The sequence below is a fragment of the Perca flavescens genome, chromosome 15 (assembly GCF_004354835.1).
Source record: "Perca flavescens isolate YP-PL-M2 chromosome 15, PFLA_1.0, whole genome shotgun sequence".
NCBI classification, from domain to species: Eukaryota; Metazoa; Chordata; class Actinopteri; order Perciformes; family Percidae; genus Perca; species Perca flavescens.
The window spans coordinates 23,642,684-23,670,019 of NC_041345.1; the positions used below are offsets into that span (position 1 = coordinate 23,642,684).

The 27,336-nt window shown below is 38.0% G+C and overlaps 3 protein-coding genes across 7 annotated transcripts; 1 reads left to right on the forward strand and 2 right to left on the reverse strand.

Annotated features, from left to right (window-relative positions):
* Positions 1 to 530: 530 nt before the first annotated feature.
* Positions 531 to 5,715, reverse strand: si:ch211-198p11.6 (guanine nucleotide-binding protein subunit gamma 3). Of its 2 annotated transcripts, none has more exons than XM_028599877.1 (5): positions 5,491 to 5,715; positions 3,911 to 3,972; positions 3,715 to 3,825; positions 2,774 to 2,911; positions 531 to 878 (listed from the first exon to the last, which is right to left on the reverse strand). In XM_028599877.1, exons 2-5 carry the CDS (start codon positions 3,914 to 3,916, stop codon positions 792 to 794), a joined length of 342 nt encoding a protein of 113 aa, XP_028455678.1. In that variant the 5' UTR covers positions 3,917 to 3,972; positions 5,491 to 5,715; the 3' UTR covers positions 531 to 791. The 2 variants fall into 2 exon arrangements, with proteins under 2 accessions (XP_028455678.1, XP_028455679.1); XM_028599878.1 differs by lacking the exon at positions 5,491 to 5,715 and adding an exon at positions 5,343 to 5,484.
* Positions 5,716 to 6,511: 796 nt separating this feature from the next.
* On the reverse strand, positions 6,512 to 9,479 carry eif1 (eukaryotic translation initiation factor 1). The gene is made up of 4 exons (XM_028600610.1): positions 9,292 to 9,479; positions 8,358 to 8,521; positions 8,087 to 8,188; positions 6,512 to 7,942 (listed from the first exon to the last, which is right to left on the reverse strand). Exons 1-4 carry the CDS (start codon positions 9,320 to 9,322, stop codon positions 7,898 to 7,900), a joined length of 342 nt encoding a protein of 113 aa, XP_028456411.1. The 5' UTR covers positions 9,323 to 9,479; the 3' UTR covers positions 6,512 to 7,897.
* A 12,466-nt stretch (positions 9,480 to 21,945) lies between these two features.
* On the forward strand, positions 21,946 to 27,111 carry srsf2b (serine and arginine rich splicing factor 2b). Of its 4 annotated transcripts, none has more exons than XR_003694445.1 (4): positions 21,946 to 22,633; positions 23,209 to 23,543; positions 24,006 to 24,156; positions 25,512 to 27,111. XR_003694445.1 is itself a non-coding variant. In XM_028600195.1 (3 exons), the coding sequence occupies exons 1-2, from the start codon at positions 22,236 to 22,238 to the stop codon at positions 23,528 to 23,530; spliced, it is 720 nt and encodes a 239-aa protein (XP_028455996.1). In that variant the 5' UTR covers positions 21,946 to 22,235; the 3' UTR covers positions 23,531 to 23,543; positions 25,512 to 27,111. The 4 variants fall into 4 exon arrangements, 2 of the variants coding, with proteins under 2 accessions (XP_028455996.1, XP_028455997.1); XR_003694446.1 differs by lacking the exon at positions 24,006 to 24,156 and having other exon boundaries at positions 25,512 to 25,584; positions 26,894 to 27,111; XM_028600195.1 differs by lacking the exon at positions 24,006 to 24,156.
* Positions 27,112 to 27,336: the final 225 nt, after the last annotated feature.

Sequence of the window (27,336 nt, forward strand, 5' to 3'; positions counted from 1 at the left end):
TTGAGGTTTATCAATCTTTGACAATTTAAAAACCCTGTTTCTGAGTAATATTCTAATTCTGAAAGCTGAATACAATGTTCTTTTAACTCTGCTGAAGACAATGAATTGTTGAAATGTAAGTCTGTTTGCAAAATCAAAGGCTGCAAATGAATCAGTGTGCTCCAGTTCTTTTTTCCTAGGAGTTATCTGTCCTTGAGCTGAGAGGGACCTGATTTAGCCGCATGTTGCTGAATGATATGAGGCGATAAATTGGTCCACAGAGATTTTGCCATTCTATATATACTTTGTATCTGAGCAGTCAGTATGCAAAATACAAACTTTCTTACTCAAGTACAAAACTATCATTGTGCTTCTGCATCAATAGATCGCTCCCTTTGACATTTCAATTTTATTAGATTATAAAGTACAGAAGTATCAACATGTACAATATTATAGCAGATATCTAATGTTTTAATATCAACATTAGATATTTGATTTCGATGAGCAAAACCGTTAATCTGTACATTTTTGCATCAATGTGATGAAGTACGTTGATTTATCAGGTATTTAATTTATCACATATTTACTGTCTGGTTGTTTCATCCATTAACTCCATTCATTTTACAGAAAATGAATATGCTGAGCATAAATCACAGTCTTCCCCAACAGTCTTTTCCCTTTTTTTCCTGTTATTTCTCCACTGTAAACTCTCTAATAAAAGGCATATACTTTAAAAACATTTTTCAAAGAATTCAAAAACTAAAGTACTTGTGGTCACTCAGTTGACATTGGTGCACCTCGATCCTCGTCTTCTACTTGATCCGGATCTCGAAGCAGAGGCAGTTGCAGGAGTCACACTCCGGAGGCTGACAGGTGCAGGCACAGTCCCATTTGGCACACTGTGTGAAAACATATCAGACACAAGAGTTCACTAAAATTATGTATTTAAACTTTCTATGGTGAGCTTTTTGGCAAGGAGCACTTAGACAACACTTAAGATTCTGACAACAGACTATGAGCTCCGTCCCCTGTGTTGTGTGATTGAATATGAGAGTTGGTAATAAGACAATGTTGGCTATTTATCATCAGTGATAAGCAGAAGAACTTCAGCCATGTTTGTGATACAGTGACAAGCTTAAACTCAGATATCCAGTTTTCTCCTGCACACACTACAATGTGAGACTGAGTCTGTGGTGGAATAGTGTTTTTTACTTAGGAAGGTTAATAAGGGAAATGACCTGGAAGTATCTAAGACCCATTTTACAACAATGGCTCCATCAGGGTTATACCCAGGTCGACTGTGTGTTTAAATGGGGTAACCCTCCTCGATCTACTTGGCTTCCCAACCCAGGTCGCCAGGTGGGTTTGATCAGGGTAGACTACGGTCGATTTCAATGTGAATTGCGCACGACCTAACAACCGGGGCGGGACAAATTATGTGATTGGTTGGAAATGACAGTGGGGCAGTCGTCACAGGTCGCCGCCGATGTTGTAAGTATGTATGTAATGTATGTAAGCTTCAAGTAGCTACTAAAACATTACTTCTGCTGGCTAAGACTGGAGTGTGTGTTATAGCTGTCCTGTTCACTGAATATGATGTGTAAAGCAGCCCATTTCTAGCACTTAAGGTAAATGTTATGATGCATTGCTCCGGGGTTGACCCAGGTGATCTCTGAATTGTCATGACCAGGGATATACCCATGTAGACTGGCTTGGTTTGAAGTTCCAAAAGGAGGGTTGAACCCTGATCAGACAACCCCAGCCCAACCCTGGTAGGTGGTGTGAAAGAGGTATAAATGGCAGCCATGATAAGAGCTGGTGGAACTCTAGATGCTCAGGAAAAGTCCTTTAATACCGCTTTTCTCCTCTCCTTTAGCATAGGAAAGGAGATAATGCCGTCCCACAATTCCTTGCGGCAGCAACATTTAAAGCAACACACCATCTGGCCGTTCACAAAAACAAATAATATGCTTATTGTGTACATTTAAGAATTATTTTCATACAATCATACTAATTAGGATTCATGGGGATAAGTATGAGTGGACAGGAGGGTGAGTGTGAGCAACATTCTCAGCAACCATTTCCTTTTACTTTTGTGACTGGTAGCCTATATTCCTTATTTTATTTCAATTCCAACACACAGGGCAAAGTATCTAACAGACCCAACAGACCCACGTCAATAACATCCGCCATTGCATAATTACGTAGCCGAGTGTAAGTGCTTCTCTGAGCACCGTGTTGTCTTTCCCTAAAACCTAATTAATTGTCCTTCATATCTTTCCTTCACCTCATGACGCTTTCTATCGAGGTCAAGGAAAAAATCTTTAGGAAAAGACATAGGATATCATTTTTTGACTATTTGACCGCAGCATAAGTGTTTTTGTAGACCCATTTTAGGTAGAAACCACTGGCTTAGTGGCGGATGAAAAGACCAAAATGGAGAGAAAAGGATAGATTTTCAAATGCATAGACATTGGTTTCAAGTCTTCTTTGTAAGTCATTGGGACAAAAATGTCCTGTTCTGGCAGGCAAGTAAGTTCTTTTCTATTCTAAAAGGATTTTCCTCGCAGACTTTAAATCAAGTTAAACCAATATCTGACTTTGATGCTTTGAAAACTAGTCACGTCCAGACAATTTTATTTATATAGCTCAATATCACAGTGGGTTTACAAACTGACCAGAAGCCTGCTCAGAGAGAAAAAGAACCTGATTTAACTGCATATTGATGGTTGAGAAAGGCTCTCGAGTATCCACTTATCTCAGTAATGTTGTGGAGTGTTTGAAGGCTACTTACAGAAGGAGAAGGGCACGAAACGGCCCGACATGAGCGCACGGTTGGCAGGCGACAGTCACACATTTCCGCAAATCTGAAGCACTGGTCACATACGGAAATGTTTGGACAGCAGTCACAACACTCTGAAGAACAACGGTCCTTTTGAAGAGAAAACAGACAAGAATTTGCATCACTCTCCACGCTGACGTTTCTGTACTTTTTACTTGTGTGTGTTGACAAACAGGAATATAGTGGAACATAAACCTAACTAATAAACCACACATTAGTATTTTCATTTAATCCAAACAAATAAAATCCAATCATAATAATTAAAACATTTCCAGCTACTGTATTAACTAGTTCAAGGTTCCATCATTAGTCTTGATCTTTTATATGCAAACTGGAGGAATTGAAGATGGTCAAAAAAAAAGATGACACCAAATGCTTCACAACAACTCTCTTTGTAATTTATATATGAATAGGTAAGTGAAAACATTTTTTTTATATTTAAAGAAGAAAAATGTTCGACTTGGTGTACCATGTTATATGATTATAGCATTTGTATAATGATTGTGATAGAATAACATTTTGTTTTTGGAAAAATAAGACAATCAAATCCTAAGAAAAAACATGAATAACCTCAGACAGCTTTCCTGGAGTAGTGCAAGACCAGAAAATTGAAGAAAAACAATGAATAGATTTGTCCTAGGAAGGCATGGTTTGTCTGGTTTCTAACACCGGGGGGAGCCACAAAGTTGTCACATTCTCCACATGGTGACTTGAGTTTAGTGTTGATAGGCCTGGGTTTACTTTCCTATTCATCTTCCTCTACATCCATGCTACTATGTTTAGAGCAAGTTCCAGTAAACAGCACATTTGATGTATTTTACATTTTACAAACTGTAGTGAGGAGAAAGGCCTCCTTGCTCTGTAGAGAGCAGTGCCGTGCCTGCAGCACCAACCTTGAGGCAGGATCGGATCCACAGCCCGATCCCCAGGAAGATCATGTAGAGACTCAGAGTAATCATCAGCACGGCTGGGAGAGGGATGGAAAGCTCCCAAATAGGCAACACCTGAGGAGCAGGACATACCAAATATATAACTACATGTAACAGAGTAGAGCTGGGTACATATTAGTAGAAAGATGTTCTTTCTTACCTGCATTGTCTCTTTCTAAGAAGACACCTTCAACTGTAACAAGGCTCACATCTCTGGGAATTCTGACAGGAGAAGAATAACAATTAAAACCATTATTATCAATTATTCAGGCTTTCCAAATGCCTCTGTTTATTTTCCTCGATGTTAAAATGTTATATTTGGTATAGCCAGTAGTAGTAACATTTATTGAGGTACTGCACTCAAGTACAATTATGAGGTACATGTATCTCCATTTTGACCTACTGCATTGTACTTTTTAAAACATTTAATGGATATTTAGATTCAAATGTACATTAAAAACCCGATGATAAAAATTATAAAATATCATCAGTTCCAATCAGCTTACAACAGTAACAACAAGTTAGTTAACAATAATGTGTCAATAATAATAATAATAAAATAGCATATGTCATGGAATAATCTTACACTCTTAAAATATGCACAATCAGCACTTGTACTTTTGATACTGTAAGTACACTTTGTTGATAAAAGGCGACTTCTGTATTTTCCCTTCATAACATTTTTAATGCAGAATTTTCAATTGTGAATTAATTTCATACGGTTGTATTCATACTTTTAATTAAGAAAAAACTCATATACTTTTCTTACTTTACATATAATGTATACTCATATAATACATTTTCTACCACTGAGTATAGTGTGTAAAGTCTATTTACAGGTACTATATGCCACAGAATAGTGAATGTATATTAGTAGAATAGTGAAATGTATATTTAAGCAAGTACTGTACTTAAGTACAAATTCAAGGTACTTGTACTTGAGTATTTTCATTTTATGCAACTTTATACTTCAACTCCACAACCTGAAAGAGGTAAATATAGTACTTTTTACATATTTTTCAGATGACAGTTTTTCGGCTCCTTCCTGTCTAGTGAATTATACTTTAATACATTAACTTAAGTAGCATAGTCAATGAAGGACTTTTTCTTGTGTTGTATTACTAGTAATATCTGAATACTTCTTACACCACTGATAAAAGTAAAAAACGGGCAGGGAACATTTTAATGCACAATGAATACTTACGTTTATTTTACAGTTTGCTGATACATACTTTTACTTAAGTAAGATTTTGAATGCAGGTCTTTTACTTACTGTGGAATATTTTCACAGTGTTAGTACTTTTACTTAGTAAAGGATCAGCATAACGTTACTTCTTTCACCACTGCTAAGCACTAAAGGGAGTCATTTTCTTCTTTAGCTTACTCCTTGCAACTAGGGTAAGAAAATGAAAGGTTGATATGTGGGCCCGTGATGGAAAAGTAATCAAATAATGTATTTGAGAAAGGTAGAAATACCAAAATGCAAACGTTAACTAGCTAGCTAGTTAGGTAAAAGTACACAAGTAACTAGCTAGCTAGCTACAGTTAAACTATATCGTTGTTAACAGTTAAACTGACTCAAATAAAGTTACCAAACGTATTTGTAGTGAGGAATTGTCCCTCGCAGTGCTAAGTCAGACAAAAATAAAGAAAATGACATAAAGTTAGAATAGCTAGCTAATATGTAACGTTAGCTAACAGCTAACGTTAACAACACGTTAGCAAAGAATAACTGGTTACCGTTACAGGGCAGCTAACAGTGCTAACATCTTATCGTTCTGAAGGGTCCTGTATTTTCATGAATGCGTCTTGTGTAATCAATACAGCGTAAAGCGTTGGTTTATTTTAAGTAAAGTCACATTTTCCAGTTTTATCGTTGATTGTATAAAAAGAGCAGATTCTGCCGCCTGCACAAACAAACGAGATTATCTGTGGTGGTAGCTACGTTGCCATGGAGTCAGAAGGGTCCCTTGAAGGGACAAAATACGTGCACGCCAGCGCGAACCATAGACAGTACTATATGCGCTTTTGTGTACTGATTGATATTGTGTAATATAATCAACAAATAAATTATGTTATATTATAGGTTAAGATAAGACTTTATTGATACCGATATACAGTAATTAATATGAGCTCCACCTTTACCTGCTGTAACATTAAAGTGATAAACACTTAATCCATCAATGATTAAATAATAGGATATGTATTATTCTGCGTACGTACTTTTAAACTTGGAACATGTTTAATGATTTAAAAAAAGGTTTTATTTCTTTTATTAATGTCTTTAAATTGTCAAAATTCCTTTAAGCAAGGTCTTCTCCTTTTGTAGAAAAATAGAACTTTCCCACCACCCATGTTTAGTATATTAAATAATTTTGTCCTTGTAAAAAAATGGGCTAAATGGTACTTTGTATGGATCCCAATAATTACATTTTGTGTGTAAAATATTCATGCGTAAACACATAGTGGAGTTGAAATATATCCTAAAATATGAAATAAAAGTAAAATGTTGGTACTCAGTTACACTTTCTCAGTTTCTCTTATTTGAAATGTTATGCGCATACACATAGTAAGCATTAGGTTGTATTTGTTAATTATTTTTTTAAGTTTGGGACAACTAAAGATTTGTTATACAACCCCAGTAGTGTGATGACTGATAGGTATATCATTATTGTTCACAGAACGATTCAGAAATCGACACCAAAAAGCAAACCGAAGACATAAAAATCACCCACATGTACAAAAAAACACGACATGCTGATCAACTGCAGACATTTTATTGAACCAAATGTGGATTTTGCAAAACAGACTTGTTCTCCATCACCCTTTGTCACAAGAGCACAGTGCGACCTGGCCATGGCTTTGATCTTTACTGTATTCAGCATCACTACATCTTAACTGTTTATAAATTATTGCATTATAGGAACTTTAAGATTCAAGCGTCCATAACCATATGTGCGGTAACCGGTGTTTTCGGACCACATTAGAAAGCCGGTCAAGTGCCAGAGTAGGAAACCACTTAATTGACAAGTAAATCCAAAATTATACGCAATGTTATCTTCTGTCATACTTTCACTTAGTAAGCTACAGCCAAATATTACCAGTATTTTGCTTCCCACTCTGGAGGATTCACCTGATCACTTAATAAATCGAGTCAGCCTTCCACATAACAGGCTTCACTCTGACCAAAGCAGGACCACCACTGAAGGCCCATTTAGTTTTAATACATAGATTGGCAGCAAAAACAAAACATTAAGTATTGTGCCATTAAATTATGGAGCAAAACAAATTTGAAGAAGTACTTCACACAATTTCTGCTCTGTAACCTGCAAGTAGGTAGCTGGGCAGGTAAACCATGCCAGTGAGATATTGAAGCAGACTGAAGAGAGGGAGGCTACTTATGCTAGCAAAATACTGACTTCACAGCAAATGCCTAAACAAGAATCCTTGTCCCCTCCTAGCAGCCTTTGTCTCCTCTTATGTACCCACAGGGTTCAAAATTAGCACCATCCAGCAGCCAGCAATGCTGGTAAAATATGCAAATGGCCAGGAGATTTGCTTCACGCAGCCTTCAACAGTACTCTGAGTGGCTGGTAAAATTTGAACATTCACTAGCCAGTTGGACGGTGGACAAAAAGTTAATTTTCAACCCTGTGTACCACTTCAGCAGTAAACCGTTTTAAAGTCTGTGACCTTCTTGTACAAACCCAGGCCCCATTCCCATGACACCACTCCAACATATGGAGACTCAACGTTTTATTGAAACACCTTGAAGTACAAAACAAAAATGTTACATGAAACAGTGCCTCTTTTGTTGTGGCACAAGACCTAAAAAGAGGAAATTAAAAAAGGAAATAAACAGGGGAAAAGGAAGGAGGAAGTGTGTGGGAGGGTCATCACCACTCATCCCTGATGTGTGGAGCTGCAGTGGTGTGTCTTTGTGAGAGCGAGCCTGCCCCCTGGTGTTGTAGGGGGGTGGTGGTGTTACAGAATCCCATGTTTGGGAGAGGTAATTCACGTGTTAGCTAATAGGAGCTGGTGGGGTTGCAAGGGGGGAGAGGGGGGAGGAAGAGGAACAGCAGCACATAGGAGGAGAGGGAGTTTAATGGCCTTCTAGGAAAGAAGGGGAGAGGGCTGCTAGCAGCTTCTAGAAGCCGTGGACTTTGAGCTGCTCCTCCTTGGCCAGGTCAATCTACAAAGAAAACAAGAGATCAAATAAAGGAAAATGACCTCTGACCTTCAGTCTGTGCCTCAAGTCAGCACTGTTCCACATATGCAGGAAACTCCTGTAGAGTCGCACAAGTGCAGCAAATTTTGTTTTATCATCAATACTTACCTCGATGAGGAACTGGCAGATATTCTTGCGTTGGTCTCCCTGAAGCTGGATCACTTCACCATACTCTGGGTGCTCAATCACTGTCCCATTGCAAGCAAACTTCTGTTAGGGTTTAAAAGAAAAAAAGAATAGCAAATACAATTAGTCAGTGTTAACAGGGGCCTGAAAACACATCTCGCTGCAGTAGCATTTGGTAAAAGCTGGCAGCATACTGTAAAACAAAACCGTATTAACCACCAACTGAGACGGCTATTGCTTATTTCTGTGGTACCTTCTTGAAGGCCTTGACTAGCTTCTTCTTGTCATAGTCAGTGGCAATGCCCTGGACAGTGGTGAGGGTCTTCCTGCCGTTCCGCTGTTGGATTCTTATGTGGATATAGTCCTCTGTCCCAGCTGGGAGGCGGTCATCACCCTTAGTTGCATCAGCAAAGGGGTCTGGAGGAGGGAGTTGTAAAAGACAATAAAGACAACAATACAATTTTCAAACAGATTGAGTGCTAGTCACAGTTCATCTTAACCATCAAGCATCTTTACCTAATAGTTTAGTCATTCACATTGAATGCCACATTTTATCCTACCGCACTATAAAATCAGCACTTTCTCCCCTGTTTTGACATCTGGCAGATTCTTTGAAAGTTTAATTTTTCGGATGAAGAACTGCGCAGACGTACAAGCTAAATATAAGATTAACAGCTTATTGGAGACTAGCTAGCCTACTGCTGAGCGGCACCCTTTAGATGGCAAACAGGATTGGTCGGGAATTAACATCAGTCATGACACTGCAACTTTAATTTTTAGAGTGTGAATCGACTCCTAAAAAGAGTATAACCAATTGGAATGAATGTTATATGGATATTTCTTTTAATCAGGCATACGATTTTCGTGTCGACGCGAACACGTATGAAGAATAAGCTAACGCGTTAGTAGCACAATTCAGGCCTAATGGCGGCAGATTTAGCAAAGGCCTGCTAGTCGGATAAAATGAACACGAAAATAATGTCAAATGTATACATTTAATCTTTCATGACTTACAAAGTTAATGTCGAATCGATTACTTTGAGGATCAAAGCATTATAATAGTCAAATCCTTTAAAAGGCGAAAAAAAACTCGACGCAGGCACGAAGCTTGACGGTTAGCTTCGCTGGCACTCGCCCTTCCCCCACCTTGTCTAACGTTACCGGGTAGTTTGATATAAATTACTTACCAAAAGTTTGGAGGTTCTGGATATCGGACATACGATAAGATTTGCTTTCCTTTCGGATACTGACTTGGTTATCGAGCAGTTCGTCGGCTAACTTTGACTTTTTTTGTCGTTTCTAGGTTTCGCCTTTTCACAGGGACGGTGCTCTGCTTCAACTGCTTTCACAAAATGGAGCTCTTTCAAGCCGTAACACTGAAAAAACAAGCCTATATAGCCCCGCCCCGAAATTAACGTCAGCACGTCAAAGACGTTATAAAGAGACGTCATCGTCAGCCACGCCCGGTTATTTCCAAGGGGGTAACCATTAATTTTCCTTATGTACTGACATTTGTTTCTCCATATGAAATTAAAATTGATTTTGTTTATGGCCTTGATCATGTTTGTAGAGATGGGTAAGGAAAAAGCCGGGTAGATAAGTCTGGATAAGCTGTCCATTTTAGATAACAAAACTCTCCCAAAAATAGTGATATCTCTTTGCAGCCACCTATTTAAGATTCATTTACATTTTTCTATATTGTTCCATATATTCATTTTGTCTGACGTTGTCTTATCCCTGGAAATAACAATACCCAAGTATTTAACCTCTGACTTGACCTTTATGTTATATAGAGGTTGCAAGGGATAATCATGAAGTGCTAAAATTTCACATTTATCTAAATTCAATTGTAAACCAGAAGCTCTTGAGAAATGGTAGATAATTTGTAAGGCTAAAGGGATTTGGTTTTAATTTTTTAGAAACAAAGTTGTGTCGTCAGCCAACTGACTTATGATAATTTGTCTGTCATTTACAACTAACTCTTCAATACGACTATTTTGAATCAAAATGGACAACATTTCTGCTACCATAATAAATAAAAGTGGAGTGCTGCTACAACCCTGACGAATTCCCTTCTTAATCTCAAATCGAGGACAGGTGCCATGCCATAGAGCTACCGAGCTATTGATTCCATAATATAGCATCCCAGTTATGTTCATAAATTTCTCACCAAATCCAAAGTGATGTAAAGATTTCAAAATAAAAGGATGTTCAACAGAATCAAACGCTTTATAAAAATCTAAGAATAAAATAAACCCACTATCATGAATAATATTGCTGTACTCAAGTAAATCTAAAACAAGTCTAATGTTGTTGTGAATCAACTTTCCTTTCAGAAAACCTGATTGTGTCTCACCAATGATGGTCGACATACCTCCCTTTAGCCTAGTAGCAACAACTCCAGAAAGTAGCTTGTAGTCAGTATTCAAAAGTGTAAATGGTCTCAAATTATCTAAGATTCTCTTGTCTTTACCAGCTTTAGGAATCAAAGTGATTAAACCTTGTTTCATAGATGACATCAGTTCTTTCTTCTCTATACATTCCTGTAACGCTTTAAATAGTAAATTTCTCACATCATTCCAAAAGAATTGATAGAAATTTGTTGTGAGCCCGTCCGTCCCCGGAGATTTGTTCAACTTCATCTTGGGTCCAAATTACTGCAACACTGATTAATTTCCCGCAATAAATTACTTTCATATTGTCTTTTTTCCCTATTTTAATTCCTTGCAAAATTTTATTGTGAATTCTCTAATCTTAAATTTAGTAAATTCCCACCTACCATAACCTACAATTGAATCATAATTTTCATTAGCTCTTATGATTTCCCTAACCTTAATGCATTAATCCTCATTTTGTAACATCTTAGAATTGAACTTCCAATAACCTTTGTTTCTGATTTCCCTCACTGAAGGTTCTAAAATGAGATCTATGAAACAATGATTAGATAGTGGCGCATTAGAAATTTGAGATTGTTTAACGTATGTCAGAAAGTTATCACTAACCAACCAGTAATCAATCCTAGATTTGCTTTCTCCATAAGGCTTAAACCAAGAAAATGTCCTAACCCCAGGGTTAAGGAATCTCCACGCATCAATCAAACTGTTGTCTGCTATAAAACTTTCTACGATGTCATTTTGCTGTGCTTTCCATAATCTGGGAGGCATTCTATCAACCCATTCATCTGGTACTATATTCCAGTCACCTCCTGCTAAGATGTAATCAGTAGGGTACAATCATTTTAGCTGTAAAATCACATGTGTGATATTTTCCATCAGTATTTTGTTTTGAGCATCATTATTATAACCATAAACATTGGTTATTATAAAGAATACATTTTCCACCTTCAAAACCACCATCAAATAATGTCCCTCTCCATCGGATCGATGAGTCAATATTTCTCCAGGGAACTTGTTGAAGCATATCGCCACCCCTCCAGATTGAGCCATGACTAAATAAGATTTTGTCTCCCCACTGATTAGTCCAAAAAGCTGCATCAGCTTCAGAAGAATGAGTCTCTTGTAAAAACAAACCATGAGATTTTTGCCCTTTACAAAACAAAAAAACTTTTTTTTCTTTTAAATAATGTCTTTCAAGCCCCTAACATTCAAAGAACCAGAACAGATTCTCTCATTTACCATGAGCACCAGAAATAGAAAACTAAAAAAGCTAGTTTAATAGCAGTTAGATTAACTCCCTCAGACCAATAAAGGGAAAGAAAAAAAAACGTAGGGTTATGGGGAAAGTTTCATCCCTCCAAAAGTTTCCACTACTTTAAAGATCGTAAACAGACAGTGTTCCTTCAGCTTCATCTGTCCTCACCAGTCCGCCGTCCGTCGATGTATCCATGTGGACCCCGAAAAAAAGCAAGTTTACCGGACCGCCTTGCTTGTTCAATTAATGGCCACAACCTCCATCTTTCTTCCCAATCCTCCCGTGGAAGCACCTCGCCAAAACGGATGCCCTGCTCTTTACAGACCGAATAGTTTTTGGTCCGACGCCAAATTTCTTCCTTCACCCATCTTTTAGAGAACAGAACGATGATATGCCTGATCTTGTTATATATCTTCTTTCCGACTCTGTGGACAATGTCCACCGCTTCTTCCAGCTTCAACCCCATATCCGGAGCAATCATAACCAGGATTTGGATGACCTGCGCACGGATATCTTCATCTTTTTTCTCTTCCAAACCTTTTATCCGGAGGCACCACCTCATCCTGTACCTTTCTTGTTCTTTGACTCTTTCCTTAAGCTCAATATTCTCTTTGCAAAGATGGTCGTTTTGTTTCTCCAGATCTTGTATACTTTCTTTTTACATTCTGTCAGCACCTCCGTGTTGAACTGGACGGTCTTCGCTAAGCTAGCAATCATGGCGCTACTTTGTTTTGTTCGCTCACTTAAGTCAGCTAGCTTTACATCTACTCTCTTTTCCAGGGCCAGTATTGCCTCCAGAATGGTCTTATTAGAGACCTCATCACTCTCACCAACTTCAGCTGACTTGGCCTTCTTTTCCACGGGTTGCTTTGTAGGTGTCGGCGGCGCAGAATCATTAGCAGGGCGGTCCCTTTTATTTAGCAGAGATACATCCATAGCATAGGCATGCTCCTCTTCACGTATGTTTTCTATTCTTTCGACGTTAGGCGAGGATTTCCTTCCTTTTGTATCCATTTTAAGTGTTGCTGGTTTAATGACACGTTTCGGATCCATTTCCACACTTCAGAGTGGACATTCAACAACTTCTAACTATCCTTTGGGACTACTTGTGAAGAGCTCAGAAAAACACCCCTGCTCAACCCGCCATCTTGCCGGAACCCCCAGGAGACTACAACTTTCAGACACGTTGCTCACATTAGGCTCGTTCGAGATGAGCCAGATCTGCGCAGAATCGATCACCGGCGATCGCCGCCCAATGCATGCTGGTTAGATTCTTGTCCGACTTGATCCCGACTTGCTCTGACGTCATGCACACGTGGGCAACGATAATCTCACGAGACCAAGGCGGCCGCAGTTCGGAGGCGCAGGTAGCACAGTTGCTTTTCACCAACTGCAAGAGCCAGGTGGACAGGGGGTTTTCAAGATGGCGGAGTGAGTGGCAGCACTTTTTGCAGGCTCCGGTAAAAAAATTCATTTTTTAGTCCTAGAAATGTGATAAACTACTGTAACAACCCTTCTACTTAACAGCTATTCAATATAGGGTCACAATTAAGTGACAAAAGTAAGCTATTACAACATTTTGGGGTTTTTTTTTCTTCTTTTTTCGGAACCATGTCTGACCATAACTACAACTTGGCTGCTCTCCATGAGGCATGTGATGATTTTGACATTGAGGAAGAAATGGAAGCGGAGCAACACTCTTCCAAAGAAGGCAAAATTAACAAGGATCACACACCAGTTAAACAGCCGAATCCAAAGAAACCGAAACACTAAAGGGAAAGCGTGGGACGCGAACACTGGCGCCGCAATTCTACAAGCTGTACAAGTTCTGACCAGAAAAATGGACAAGCAGATGGAACTTTTGAAGAGTTTCGACAGACGTATTGAAGCTAACACAACCGCAGCAAAAGAAAACCGAGAGGAAATCTGCGTGCTTAAGGGAAAAATAGGAGGCCTTCAGAAAGAAAACAGCCTTTTGAAAGAAGCATGTGCCAAGCAAACCCGGTACAAAAGAAGGTGGAATCTGAGGATGATTGGCCTCACTGAAAAGGATGGAGAGAACACGAGAGAAGTTGTCATCGGGATACTGACGAGAGTTGTTCGATTGTCAGCGGAACGGCTGCGTGACACCGTTGACACCGTTCACCGGCTGGGAAGGAAAGGTGACCCCGCTACCTCACATAACACACCGAGAGCAATCATCATTCAATTCGGGATGAGAATGGTGCGGGACGATGTTTGGAAGAATTCAAAGGATGCGAGAGTGTGTAAAGACATGCACATACGTTTCAAAGAAGACTTCTCCAAAGAAGACCGGGAGGCACGTGCGAAGCTATGGCCACTGGTCCAAGAAGCCAGAAAGAAAGGTAAACGGGCATTCTTGAAAGAAGGATACGCTCTGATCGATAACCGGAGCGTGGACCCCAACTGAACACTTGGTTTGTTATAATTTAAATGGCTGTCACTGATTCCGCCTACAATCACATTTTTCAGTGAAACGTTAGTCTTTTTGTTTGTTTGACATAAACGCTCCGATATGTGAGTATAGTGACACTAACCGCACTTTGTTTGTTAATGCATCACTGAACATTTGAGGTTAAATAACCTGATGCTATGATTGGAGCATGATTAATGTTACGTTGATGATTCCCATTTTGTTTTTTTTGCACGCCAGTAGACTATATGACAGATACTGTCTACCCTGTTTACCTATGTTCATATATGGTACTACAACTGCTCACCCCTTGATATCTCGTTATGCCAAAATTAAGAATATTGTAACGAAGTAGGCGAAATTGTTTTTATATTTAAATAGGATTTTGCTACAATAGCTGTTAAGTTTGTAGGTTTCTCTTTCTGCCTCTATGGGTTCTAGAGGGCTAGTTACACAAAACATGTAGATTCAGGACTTACTACTCATTCTTGCGCATCATTACACTCTTTTGTGCATTGTTTATAGATTATCCACTTATTACCTAAATGTTGTCCTTTATTTCTTTAAATACTAGGGGGATGAAAGATAAGGTAATACGTAAGGCTATTTTTCTTTTCTGTAAGGAGCAAAGGGCTAATTGTGTTTTTTTACAAGAAACTCACTCAGCTGAAGCTGACACAAAATTTTGGAAATTGCAATGGGGAGACTCTATTTTTTTCAGTCATGGAATGTCACACTCCACAGGAGTTATGATTTTGTTTAATAGATTTCCTGGGAAAATTATTGACCATACAAGTGACTCTACCCGTTATTGGTTAATGGTCGTGACAGAAATGAATGGTATAAATTACATCTTATTATGTGTGTATGGTCATAACAAAAGAGCACAATGCAAAAATCTCTTCTCATTCTTAAGTAAGTACTTAGAGGAATGGAAAATGCTTTTTTCAACAGATAGAGTAATAATTGACGGAGATTTCAACCTAGCCCCTGATCTTTGGTTAGACCGCTTAGCATCAAAGAGACTTTGCCACACACTTGATGAAACAATACTTGAATTGATCACGAAAGCCAATCTAATAGATTATTGGAGAATGAAAAACCCAACCAGAAAACAATTTACCTGGTTCAACTCATCTAATAATGGCCAGTGCTCAAGATTGGATTATTGGTTATTATCAGATAATCTCATTAATGAGGTTAATAGATATTTCAGCATCACCCCTGACTGATCATTGTGTAATATCCTTGACACTTTCTCCGGGTGGTAAGGAAAATAACATTAATTCTATATGGAAATTTAACAATACCCTTTTGGAAGATATTGAGTTTTCTGATGCAGTTAAACAACTGGTTAAAGAAGTAGGTGAATTGGAAATGTCTTTTATGAGTAAATGGGAATGGTTTAAATTCAAAGTTAAACAAATAGCTATCAGAACTAGTAAGCAATCATCAACCCTTTAAAAGATAAGACAAAGGGACATCATTAGTCGCATCAATACTCTATGCTGTAAAAATTATTTGACACAGCAAGAACAGACTGAATTAAACAATTTACAGTCCCATCTTGATAATATATATCTGGAAAAGGCCAAGGGAGCATTTATTCGTTCAAGGGCTCGTTGGATTGAAGAAGGGGAGAAAAACTCTTCCTATTTTTTTAGTCTGGAAAAACAAAGACAGACAAAGAAAAATATTCAGAAGTTAAATATCAATGATGTTATTGTTGAAAATCAAGAAGAAGTAAACTAAAACATTAAACTTTTTATAGTAACTTGTATAAATCCCATTTTTCTAAAGAAGATTGTTATTTTTTCTTAAATAAGATTCAGGGGTCTAAAAAGACAATAGAAGATAACTTTAAACATCTTATGGAAGGTAAGCTAAGAATTGAGGAGTTAGACTTGGCAGTTCAACAGATGTCCAAGGGGAAATCACCTGGAATAGATGGGCTAACCGTGGAGTTTTTCTCCTTCTTCTGGAGTGATATCAGGGAAATGCCAGGGTGGAAATGCTCATATAATGCCCATTTAGATTGTATTTCAAAAGGTAATCTTTCTCCCACTATGAAACATGGTCTCATCACTCTAATTCCGAAACCTAACAAAGATAATCTTTTATTGGATAATTGGAGACCAATTACCTTGTTATGTAACGATTATAAATTGCTGGCACTTGTTTATGCCAATCGTCTGAATGAGGAATTGCCACATATTATTGACGAATGTCAATCAGCTTTCATGAAGGGTAGAAACATACATAATCATACCAGACTGCTACTAGACATGCTTGATTATCGAAACTTCATTTACACTGATGCTTTTATTTTATTTCTTGATTTTTATAAGGCATTTGATACTGTTGAACATACCTTTTTATTTGAAATCCTAGATTTTTTAGGTTTTGGGAGCAACTTTTGTAAAATAATTAAGATGTTTTATACTGATATATATAGTTCTGTGTCTCTTAATCCTGGTATAACTCCAAGGTTTGAAGTGCTCTGCGGTATTAGGCAGGGATGCCCGATTTCTCCCAAACTGTTTATTCTAGCCACCCAATCTCTTATAATGTTCATTAATCACAACCCCAACTTGCATGGGATCTCAATATTTGACAAGGTATTTAAAATTAGTCAGTTTGCAGACGACACAGCAATCCTTTTAAGGGATAAGTTCATGGTTGATGTTGCCCTTGATTCCGTATCAATTTTCTCTAAAGCTTTAGGATTAACCCTCAATATTAAAAAATGTGAGCTACTTCCCATTCACTCATCAACTGATTCTATCATCTCATCTATTGAGGTTAAAGCTGAAGTGAAATATCTAGGAATAGTTCTATCTAAAAATACTATTAGAAGGGAAGATGTTAATTTTTCTAACCGTTTAACAGATATGAAGAAATCGTTGAGTCGCTGGCTTACTAGAGATCTCACTATCTTTGGTAGAGTCACTCTGTCTAAATCAGAAGGTATTTCCAAAGTAATTTATCCCTGTCACTCCCTATATGTTTCTTCCGGTAATGTTAAGAAAGCCAATTCAATCGTTTTCCAATTCCTGTGGAAAAACAAAACCCATTATATTAAGAAATCACAGCTGGTTAAAGAGTATGATATGGGTGGTATTAAAGCATTGGACTTTGAAACAATGTTTGGGACCTTTAAGATTAACTGGTTGAAAACATATCTATCACAACCAGATTCTATGTGGTTTCACATACCCAGACATCTATTTAGGAAAGTAGGAGGGCTTGATTTTCTTCTGCAATGTGATTTTGAGGTGACCAAAATTCCTGTTAAATTGTCAAACTTCCACAAACAAGTTCTCCAATATTGGAAAATGATATTTACCCATAACTTTTCTCCACATGGATCTACCTTATGGAATAATAGGGTAATTATAATCATTGTTTAGGTATAATTGGTACAAAAAGGGCATTGTATTTGTGAATGATATTATAGATGACAATGGTAACTTTTTGGAATATAAAGCTTTTTTAGACAAATATAATCTAAACTGTACATATAGAGAATACAATAAGATCTGTAAAGCAATACCTGTACCATTATTACAGTTAATTCAAAACATATTGTTATATGCAAGATCAAGACCCTTACCAACTTTACCAAATTTAGTCATTAATGATTGTACTTTATTTGACAATAAATGTAATAATAACTGTATTAGTGATGCTTTGAAATCTAAATTAGTTTTTGGATATAACAGAGGATTGTGTGTACAGGTTCCGAACATGGACGCTTTGTCCATAGAAAAAGCACATTTTAAATTCATTAAATGGCCCGTTTCCCCTAAAGTCAAAGAGACTCACCTTAAAATAATCTACAAGATATATCCGGTTGCTGACTTTCTTAAGAGAAGATTCAAATTTGATGTTGACCCTTGTTTTTTTTGTGATGAAACTCTGGATCACATGTTCTTTTTTTGCCCTGTGTCCAACTGCTTTTGGTCTGAGATACATAATTGGCTGTGCCTTAAGATGGATAATATCCCTACTCTGACTTTACCACACATCCTCTTTTATATGGATAATATAGATTCATCAATATCAGACTTAGTCAACATGATTATTCTAATGGGTAAATATCATATTCATTGCAGTAAGTGGAGATATTCTAAGCCTTCCTTTGTTTGGTTTATAAATGACTTTAAATAGTTTTTTTCCTCATTGAAAAAGATCAAATCTACTAAGATTGCAAGAAAAATATGTAGTGACATATCTAGGAAATTACTGTTTTGATTAGTCTCCTTGTGTACCGCTCTAAATGTTAATTTTACTTTCTCTAGCCTTTTTGCTTTTGACTTGTATATTTTAGGCAGCTCCCCCTCTTTGTTTTGTTCTTCGTTGTTTCTTTTCTCAGGTAAGTTTTCTTGTACATTGACAACATTTGTATTGTATGTAAGCATGTATATCTTTCCCCAACGAAAGTTTTGTATGTTGGTGCTTTTTGTCAATAAAGAGAAAAAAAAAAAAAAAAGCCAGGGCGGACCCATGCATTGACATATATACATTATTATTATATTGGGTATGGCTGCATATTAAAAAGAGAACTATATATTATGTTATTAATAAGGGCATGAGACAGGAGTTCTCTTTTTAATATGCAGCCATACCCAAAAGGCAGAAAAGGGGTCATAAATCCAGCTGATTAGCTTTTCCCTCTAGAGGTCTGGAGAACTTCCGTTGTGGAATCTGGATGCAGCGTTTTCTTATTGCATTTGTTTTCGGGGTTTGTGTGCTTTTCTTTTTGCATTGTTTTTTATTTGCATCGCGTTTATGTATTTGGTTGTGTTGTGTGTATTTGCATCGCGTTTGCTGAATGCTGCACAGGTGTTGTCAAATTAATGAAGTTGTTTTTCTTCTTGCATTGCTTCTTTTTTCGGGGTTTGCTTTTCTTTTTGCATCGTTTTTTAATTGCAGCGCGTTTATATATTTGGTTGTGTTGTGTGTATATGCAGCGCGTTTGCGGAATGCTGCACATGTGTTGTCAAATTAATGAAGTTGTTTTTTTAATTTGCTTGTGTTTTGTCTATTTGCATGTGTTTTCTGAAGTTGCAGGGCGTTTGCCCCTGTCGGCCACCGTATCTAATAGCCTTCACTGGTCTCCGTCCAGAGCAACGGGGTCTATTGGTCCATTATATATATGTCAATGGTTATTTCTCAACTCTACTGGAAAGGTGATGTCATCATGTCATAATCTTGGGACAGGAACATTAGCTAAACTCATAGATATAACCTAAAGTCCTAAACTAACCAAACAAAACGTTTTTTGATATATATAATTTCTGGAACATGCTAATAATAACAATTAAACTCTTACTTAAGTTAAAGTATATGGCACCTTTTCTACAAGAATGAACCAAACTTAATTGTATTTAATGTCTGTGGATTCTGCAATAATACCCTACCGAATCTTGATATGAATGATGAACACTATAAAGAACATCAGCTTCCTTTACAAGACAAATATGACCAGTTTTTCAGCCTCGTGAGTATATTTTATATACAGTACTACTAAGTCAGCTAATTTCCAGTGCAGACCTATAGCTCTTAAAAATGAAAGTGGCGTTTCCTTTTTGCTAAATTGACAATAAAAACGTAATCAACATTTTCAAGCAATATATTTATAGGCCTGTACAAATTTTGGCGTAAGAATTTGCACTATACATTTTGTATTGCAAGTGCTGCACAGGAATTTCCCTGGGGATAAATAAAGTGGTATTGTACCCCATATCACAGAGGTAGCATAAATAAAGCTGTTAATAAACTAAGCTTTTAGACAACCTCTTCCTCCCACTATCACTAGTCATATTAGTTGTTTGCATATCCACACTTTCACTGATGTTTTTGAAGGGACGGATTGCAAACATGATTCAAGAGCTGAATGTTGATAAATTCTTACCAATCATTCTTCAGCTCTCTTCTAAAATATGGTTTCCTATGGAGAAAATATGGAATGAACAGTACAGAAGTTTGTGTTGACAGAAATTTAATCTAGCCAGTTTCTAAGGTGTGGTGCTTGCTGCTTTCATGCAGAGGGCAGTTACGGCCTCTGTTGTCCTGTTGTTTCCCCGTCATAATGTATAACAATATCAGTGGTTTCACATTTCATTGTTTTAAAGCACAAGGTCTATTTCTGTGCAATGGCTATTTTGATTTTATGGTGTATTTACTTCCAAAATGTCACACAGCTAAAAGGGTTTTAAAATGTTATTTCAGTAACAATGTTATGAAGCACCTTCTACACAACACTCTGCACACATTTATCATGGTGGAGAAAGAAATATTTGGCAGGGACACAAATTGGATGATTGGGTCCTCTTGAAGTGACAATGTCAGTTTTATTGCAAATTTTTCACATGGGAGGCAAGGATTTTCCCTTGGTGTTTTGGTGCATTACAACATAGGACTCAAGAGTCCTAAATAGAAAGGAGAAATATGTTTGGCCACCAAATAACCAAACACTCTTCTATTCATGTTAACTTTGTTATTACTGATCCACATCACTAGATTACAACTTGCACAAACTGTATATTGACTTCACTTCTCAGCATTCTGTCTATTTATATATACTGCGTTATACACAAGACTTGAAATTTAGACACAACTTAACAGTATATAGGTAAGCATACAAGTAGATGTGATTCCCGTGGGCAAGAAGAAACAGTAGATCATGTTATGATAAATTGTCAAAAATATGAGGAAGAAAGACGCGATTCAAAACCTCAGGAAGATAAAAAAATTCTAGATATGTGTCTAGATATTCTACAAAAGAACTCAAGAAATAAGAATTAATGTTGATTACTATTTCAGTAGGTTATTTTACAGCACTGTGGAGATGTGGAGGTCTGACAATGCAAGACCATAATTTCAGTATCTATTCAGTATAAAAATCAATATAATTGAGAAGATTTTTTAAATTAATATAGTTATGATTATTATAAAGACTAGACATTCTGATTCAGATTCCATACCAGATGGTGGGGGTAATGCACCCAATCTGGGGGCGCCAGTGTTGTATTAAGAGAACGTTAAGGGATGCCAACTGCCAAAGCTGGTAAAACACCAGGTTTACAGCAGTTGGCATCCCTTAATGTTCTCTTAAGGGAAAGAAGAAGCATTAATGTTCCACTGGGGAAGGGTGAAGCCAAATCCATAATTAAGTCTGAAAGTATGCAAAGATGGCAAACTGAATGGGAGGCAGAGTTTAATGCTAGACACTACCATAAATTACAGAAGACTGTGACCGGGAAAAGGGTTACTTCGCTGAGTTTACACAGAAAGGAAGAAGTGGTCTATACCAGACTTAGATTAGGTCACACAGGATTGAATACTACCTTACAAATAGTAGGTACTGGTACTGGCTTATGCATATAATGCCAAGACAAAGAAGATGTAGAACATGTACTTTTTGTATATGAGAAATATAATGATAGTAGAATAAACTGGCAGGAAATGGAAGGAGAGAACGCAATACATGATGTACTTGAAGAACAGGGTATGAAAAGGGAGAGACTTGAAGCTTTATTTACTTTTCTTCATAATACTGGTTTAATGAAAAGAATATACGTTTTTTTTTTGTTATTTTATTTATTTATTTTATTTTTGTTTTGAATTAATTCAAGCCTAGACTCTATGAAGTTCATGCTATTACACACTCCTATACAGTTGGTGGCAGTATAATACAAAAGTAGTAATCTGCCAAAAAAAAGAAGAAGAAGTAGTAGTAGTAGAAGAAGAAGGGGGCGCCAGTGAGGCATATGATACCGAGGAGCGCCTAATTTCTAAAACAGAAGAAGTTCACTCGCTGGTTTGGGTTTGTACAGCTGAACGCGAGGTGGACGGAGTTGTGCGGAAGAAGTCGTTTATTTTGCGGTTTTTGGATCCCCAAGTACCTCACAGACGAGGAAAATCCATTTAAATTCCACACTCGTGTGTGTGCGCTCGGACTTTTACAAACAGGTAGGCTCTATCGTAGCCGAGATATAAAGTGTTTTGAGAAAGGCTTCTAGGCCTCGCAGGTTAATCACCATGAGTTACGGTAGGCCTCCGCCAGACGTCGACGGCATGACTTCCCTCAAAGTGGACAACTTAACGTACCGAACTTCGCCCGAAACCCTAAGACGCGTGTTCGAAAAGTATGGCCGTGTAGGAGACGTGTATATTCCCCGAGACCGTTACACGAAAGAAAGTCGGGGTTTCGCTTTTGTGCGGTTCCACGACAAGCGTGACGCCGAGGACGCAATGGACGCCATGGATGGCGCGCTCCTGGATGGACGGGAGCTGCGAGTCCAAATGGCCCGCTACGGCAGACCCCCCGATTCTCACTACGGCGGTAGTGGTGGTGGTGGAGGCGGCGGAGGAGGTGGAGGAGGCCGGCGCGGAGGGCAGACCAGGAGGTACGGCGGCCATGGACGCAGAAGCAGAAGGTAAGAATAAGCGCGTAACAGCTTAGCTAGCTAGATAGCCCTTTTGTATAGACGCAGTCCGTTGCCAGACTCCATTGAAGAATTTGCCTTCTCAGAGTTGCCTTGGTCAATTGACCAACACACTATTTTTGCGAATCCACTCTACAATTCGGCACAGATTGCATAAAACGATTATGAAATTATTTTACCGGAGACCTTTTGAGGCCGCCTTTTCCAGTAGAACCAACTGATCCATAACTGTACATCTGATCTATTCTTTCAGTTATGTACTTATGTTTGAGCCTCCCTTTCTGTTGCAGACAAGCAGCAACAATCAGGCATCTTCAGTATCAGGAACAGTTTATTTCCAAGTAGTTATGCAGATAGAAAAATTGCAATAGAATATCTGTGTTGCAGGTATTCAGTTGGTGTTCTTTTGGGATGTAATATCTGCTAATGCCAGATGTTCGTTTAATGTTTTAATGAAAAGGTTAGCAAGCCTAAATGAAGTCTGTATAATATATCATGTTTTACTGAGTTCAGTGCCAGCTGTTTTCACATCGTAGATGATAACTCAACCCACTGAATGTATTCAGCTCTTCCCCCAGCCCGAGACACAGAAGACGCAGCAGGTCCCGCAGCAGGAGCCGCTCTCGTTCCCGAAGCCGATCCCGCTACAGCAGATCCAGGTCCCGCTCCTACTCCCGATCCAAGTCTCATTCTCCCAGGAACAAGAAGGCCAAGTCCCCGTCTCGTTCCAGATCTAGATCCAGGTCCCGGTCCAAGTCTAAGTCCAAGTCTAAGTCTAAGTCCAAGTCCAAGTCCAGGTCCAGAAGCCCTTCCTACAAAAGAAGTTCCAGGTCGAGATCTAAAAGCCAGCCCAAGTCAGCAGCAGAAAATGGAGGCGAAACCCCGTAGAGCTCAGCTTCAGGTGAGTTTTGACAAGATGTCACTGTTGCACGGGCAATTAGAGCTTTATTTTGTTCCTGTCTCTTTTTTTTATTTTTATTTATATATATTTTTTTAAGTTGTAAGTACCAGGATTGGAGACAGACTAGGTAAAATGTGTCTGTAGCTGGTAAGTTTATCCCCTATAGCAGCCAATTTAGCAGGTACTCTGACCATTTTAGAATATCATTTAGATTAGTTGGCTCTTAAAAGCTCTTAAAAATTTAGTTTTTAATAATGGCAATTGCTCAAACAAAGACCCATTTTCGTTGCCCATGTAAAGATTTGGGGGGGGGGGGTCTTTTTTGATCTGCAACTTCAGTTCTTGAACTCAGTTACATTTTCTGTCATACGCAGTGCTCATCATTTTTATTGAATACTAAGCGAAGTGTTTTTTTTTAAGAACAGTTCTGTAAACCAAATCTGGAATTCTTTCCTTCCCAAGCTGCGGCATCCTGTTTGCTAAAGTGGAGTTTGAGCTGAGGCAGTATGAGCAGTTAGAAGGTGTGTGGGGAGCTGCCCACAGGCCGCCTGCTGCTGGTGAGGGTTTCTGTGCAGCAGGGTGGAGGCAGTCAGTGTTGGGGTTTGGTGTTGAGGTACGTCTGTCGGTGTCCGGCATTGAACATAAAACTGTCCTCCAGGCCTCGTCCCGGGCCGGGGGACGCTGGTGCTTGAGGGGCACTGAGGTTTGTCCAACTCTACTCCCATGTCAGTTTGTTAGTTCCATTCATCTTTTCTTGTGCCACATTTTCAATACAGAAAAAGATTTCAGATTAAAAACCGTAGGCTGTAGTTGGAAAAGAAGGCCGTAATCAGATAGGCTTTTCGTGTCCTGCAACATTCAGCTTTTATATATCTCCAATTAAAAATGACTAAATTAATGCCGATTTATTGCCTGTCCACAGGAATCCCCCGAAAACACGCCAACCTTACAAAGCAATTCACTAATTTTGGTTCGCTCGTTGGGGTCAACCGTTATTCATCTTTTTAATCATCTAAACTCCTGTAGATCACTGATTAATCCAGTTGCAGAGCTTGGTTATTTTATTTTTTTCCAAATCTTGTAGTGAAACTTGGGCCTGTGACCAGGGCTGCAACTAAAATGATTATACTGTCCATATTGATTTAATCTGATAATTATTTATTTCTATTTAATTGTTTGGTCTCAGAAAATGCTCAACCTGTCCATCACAAGTTCCCCGATGTCTTTTAAATGTCTTCTTTCATCCGACCAACAGCCCAAAACTCAAACATTTAGTTTACAATATAAAATGAAAAAGCAGCAAATCCTCACATTTGTGGAGCCGGTACCAGAGAATGCATTCCTGCTAAAAATGACTGAAGTGATTTAAATGGTCAAAATATTCAACAATCAATTTTCAGTCTTTTTTTTTTTATATATAATTGTTTCAGCACTGTTAGGTTTAAAAAAAAAAAAAAAAAAAAAAAACCTTCATCAAAACCACCAGGAGCAGGGTGTCCTGGTGGGAAAAGAGGTTTAGGTGCTGACCATGAACTGAAGTGTTACAGGTTTGACCCCTTGTTGCCATTTCTCTACCTGTTGACTGCCTAATAAAGGCATACAATGCACAAATAATACTAGAAGAGAACCAAAAAACCGGGAGCTGTACATGTAAAACCTCTACATACAAATTTGCAGGTGTGTGCAAAGAAGGTCCTCTGTGATTACGGCCAAAATATGAAATTAGGATACAAGTCTAGGCTTTGAAGATGTAGATAATTATAATAATCCCTTTCAGTGGAACTAAATGTTACCATAAAATAAGTCCAGGTTGAATGTTTCGTGTATACAGTCAGTTAGGTTTTTCATAAATGTGCAGACAAATCATATTAAATGTGCACAACTGACTCTTAGATTTAAAGAACAATATCAGTCCGATTTTAAACGATTGGTTCTTGTGTTCTGTACTAACTATTGCTGTTCTGACAGTTTTCAGGTGAAGACCGAAAGCTTCAAGTCCAAGACTGGCTCCAACGCAAGCAACAGTGTCCTGCTTTAAAAGGTTATTATTGTGTCTTCCATGTTTTGGTTTGTTTGATTCATTTTGGCCACGACAAAAAGGCTTCGTCACTTCATTCATGTGCTGTGAGTTTTATTTTCATAAGGATTTTAGGAAATCTGGTTCAGTGTGGAGAGCTGTTCTGACCTGGTTTTGTAACCGTGACAAAGGATAATACACAAGTTGCCCCTCTTCTTTAAGTTCTTCTCCCTATGGGCCTGTTTAAATAAGTGAGCATGTTGTCCAGCTTTCTTTGACTTTCATTGCTTTGTTGAGCCTCACATTGATCCTGGATTACCTTTTGGCTTAAATTTGGTTCTCAACTGACTCAGTCCAGTAATAATTTTACATGAAAAGAGACAGACTTCATAATCCCAGGCAAGTTTTAAGCTGTTTTTTATTTGAGTTAAAAGAAGAAAAGTGCTAGAATAATCCTTCGTAATTACTACGGAAAGCAAAGACTATACTAATGTGTAAACATTTCTTGGACTGCAACTTGAATTTTTTATTTACCATCAAAATGTGGACCACTTTCTTGATTTTAATTGTTTAGTCAAAGTTTTGCCTACTCAAACAATTAAACAATTGTCCAAATTTTTCTTTTTCTTTAGATCAATTTAAATAATTTCAGCTTTTAACAACTGACTGAGTCCTTGTTTATGTTTCAGTTTATGATAAATGTAGTGCTTTCATCCACCTCGAGATCCTGTTTTTTTTTTTTTTTTTTTTGCATTAGCCATGGTGCTCTATCATGGTGAGTGAGCAGCTTCGTTAAAGCCTAAATTTAGCTGGCAAACACCCTTTTTAAACTCTTTGTGATACAGGCCTGTGGTGTCAACGCACAGTCAGGATAGTTGGACACATCTGAAGAAGCCATGTCTTGTTTATACATCCAAAATGACTTAATCCACACCAACCTTTGCTTATTTTATTCATATCGGCGCAAAGATTTCATTAAACTAAAGTAATCCCTCAAAACCGTAATGAAGTGGCTTTCTTACGATCTTTAATTTCTGCAGCTCAGGGTGTCTTTGTTAGACAGGACAGCAGATCATTTTAACTCCTGTGATGTGTTAAATGTAATTGCATATACAGTTAAAAAAAAAAAAAAGTGACTGGTGATGTGAAGTCTATCAGTTTGAAGATTGTTTCACATCGGTCACATTTTGAGGTGTATAAGATCATCTCCTTAAATCTTTAGTTGACTCTTACAGGACCTCATTTACTGGACTCTGGACACTCTTTTATTTTTATTTTTTTTTCAAATTTTTTTTTTTTAACCCTAATCCTGCTTGTTTGTTTTGTGCACTAGGCGCAGTTGTGTAGCAGTTGAGTATTGCTGGTTAGCTGTTAAGGTGGCGTGTTGCTCTGCTGAGTGCTTGGATGTATCCAGTATTCTCCAGAATGCTCCTGTGACTGCCAGTGGTACGGTTGCTACAGTCTCACCCTTTGTAAGATGAAATGTTTTTTCCCATATGGCTATGGATGACAAATGTAACTTTCATTAAAGATTTGGTGTTTTGTCTAAAATGGTCTCTTCTTTTATTACTCACTTATTTTGGGGTGTACATTTACTGCTTACAAGTGGTACTTGGTAACTGCATGCTTCAGAATTAGATATATAAGCAGAGGTGGAAGAAGTATTCAGATCCTCCACTGCAGTAAAACTACTAATGCCACACTATGAAAATACTCTGTAGGATTTTGAAGTCCTGCGTTAAAAATCTTAAGTAAAAGTATTTTATCAGCTAAATG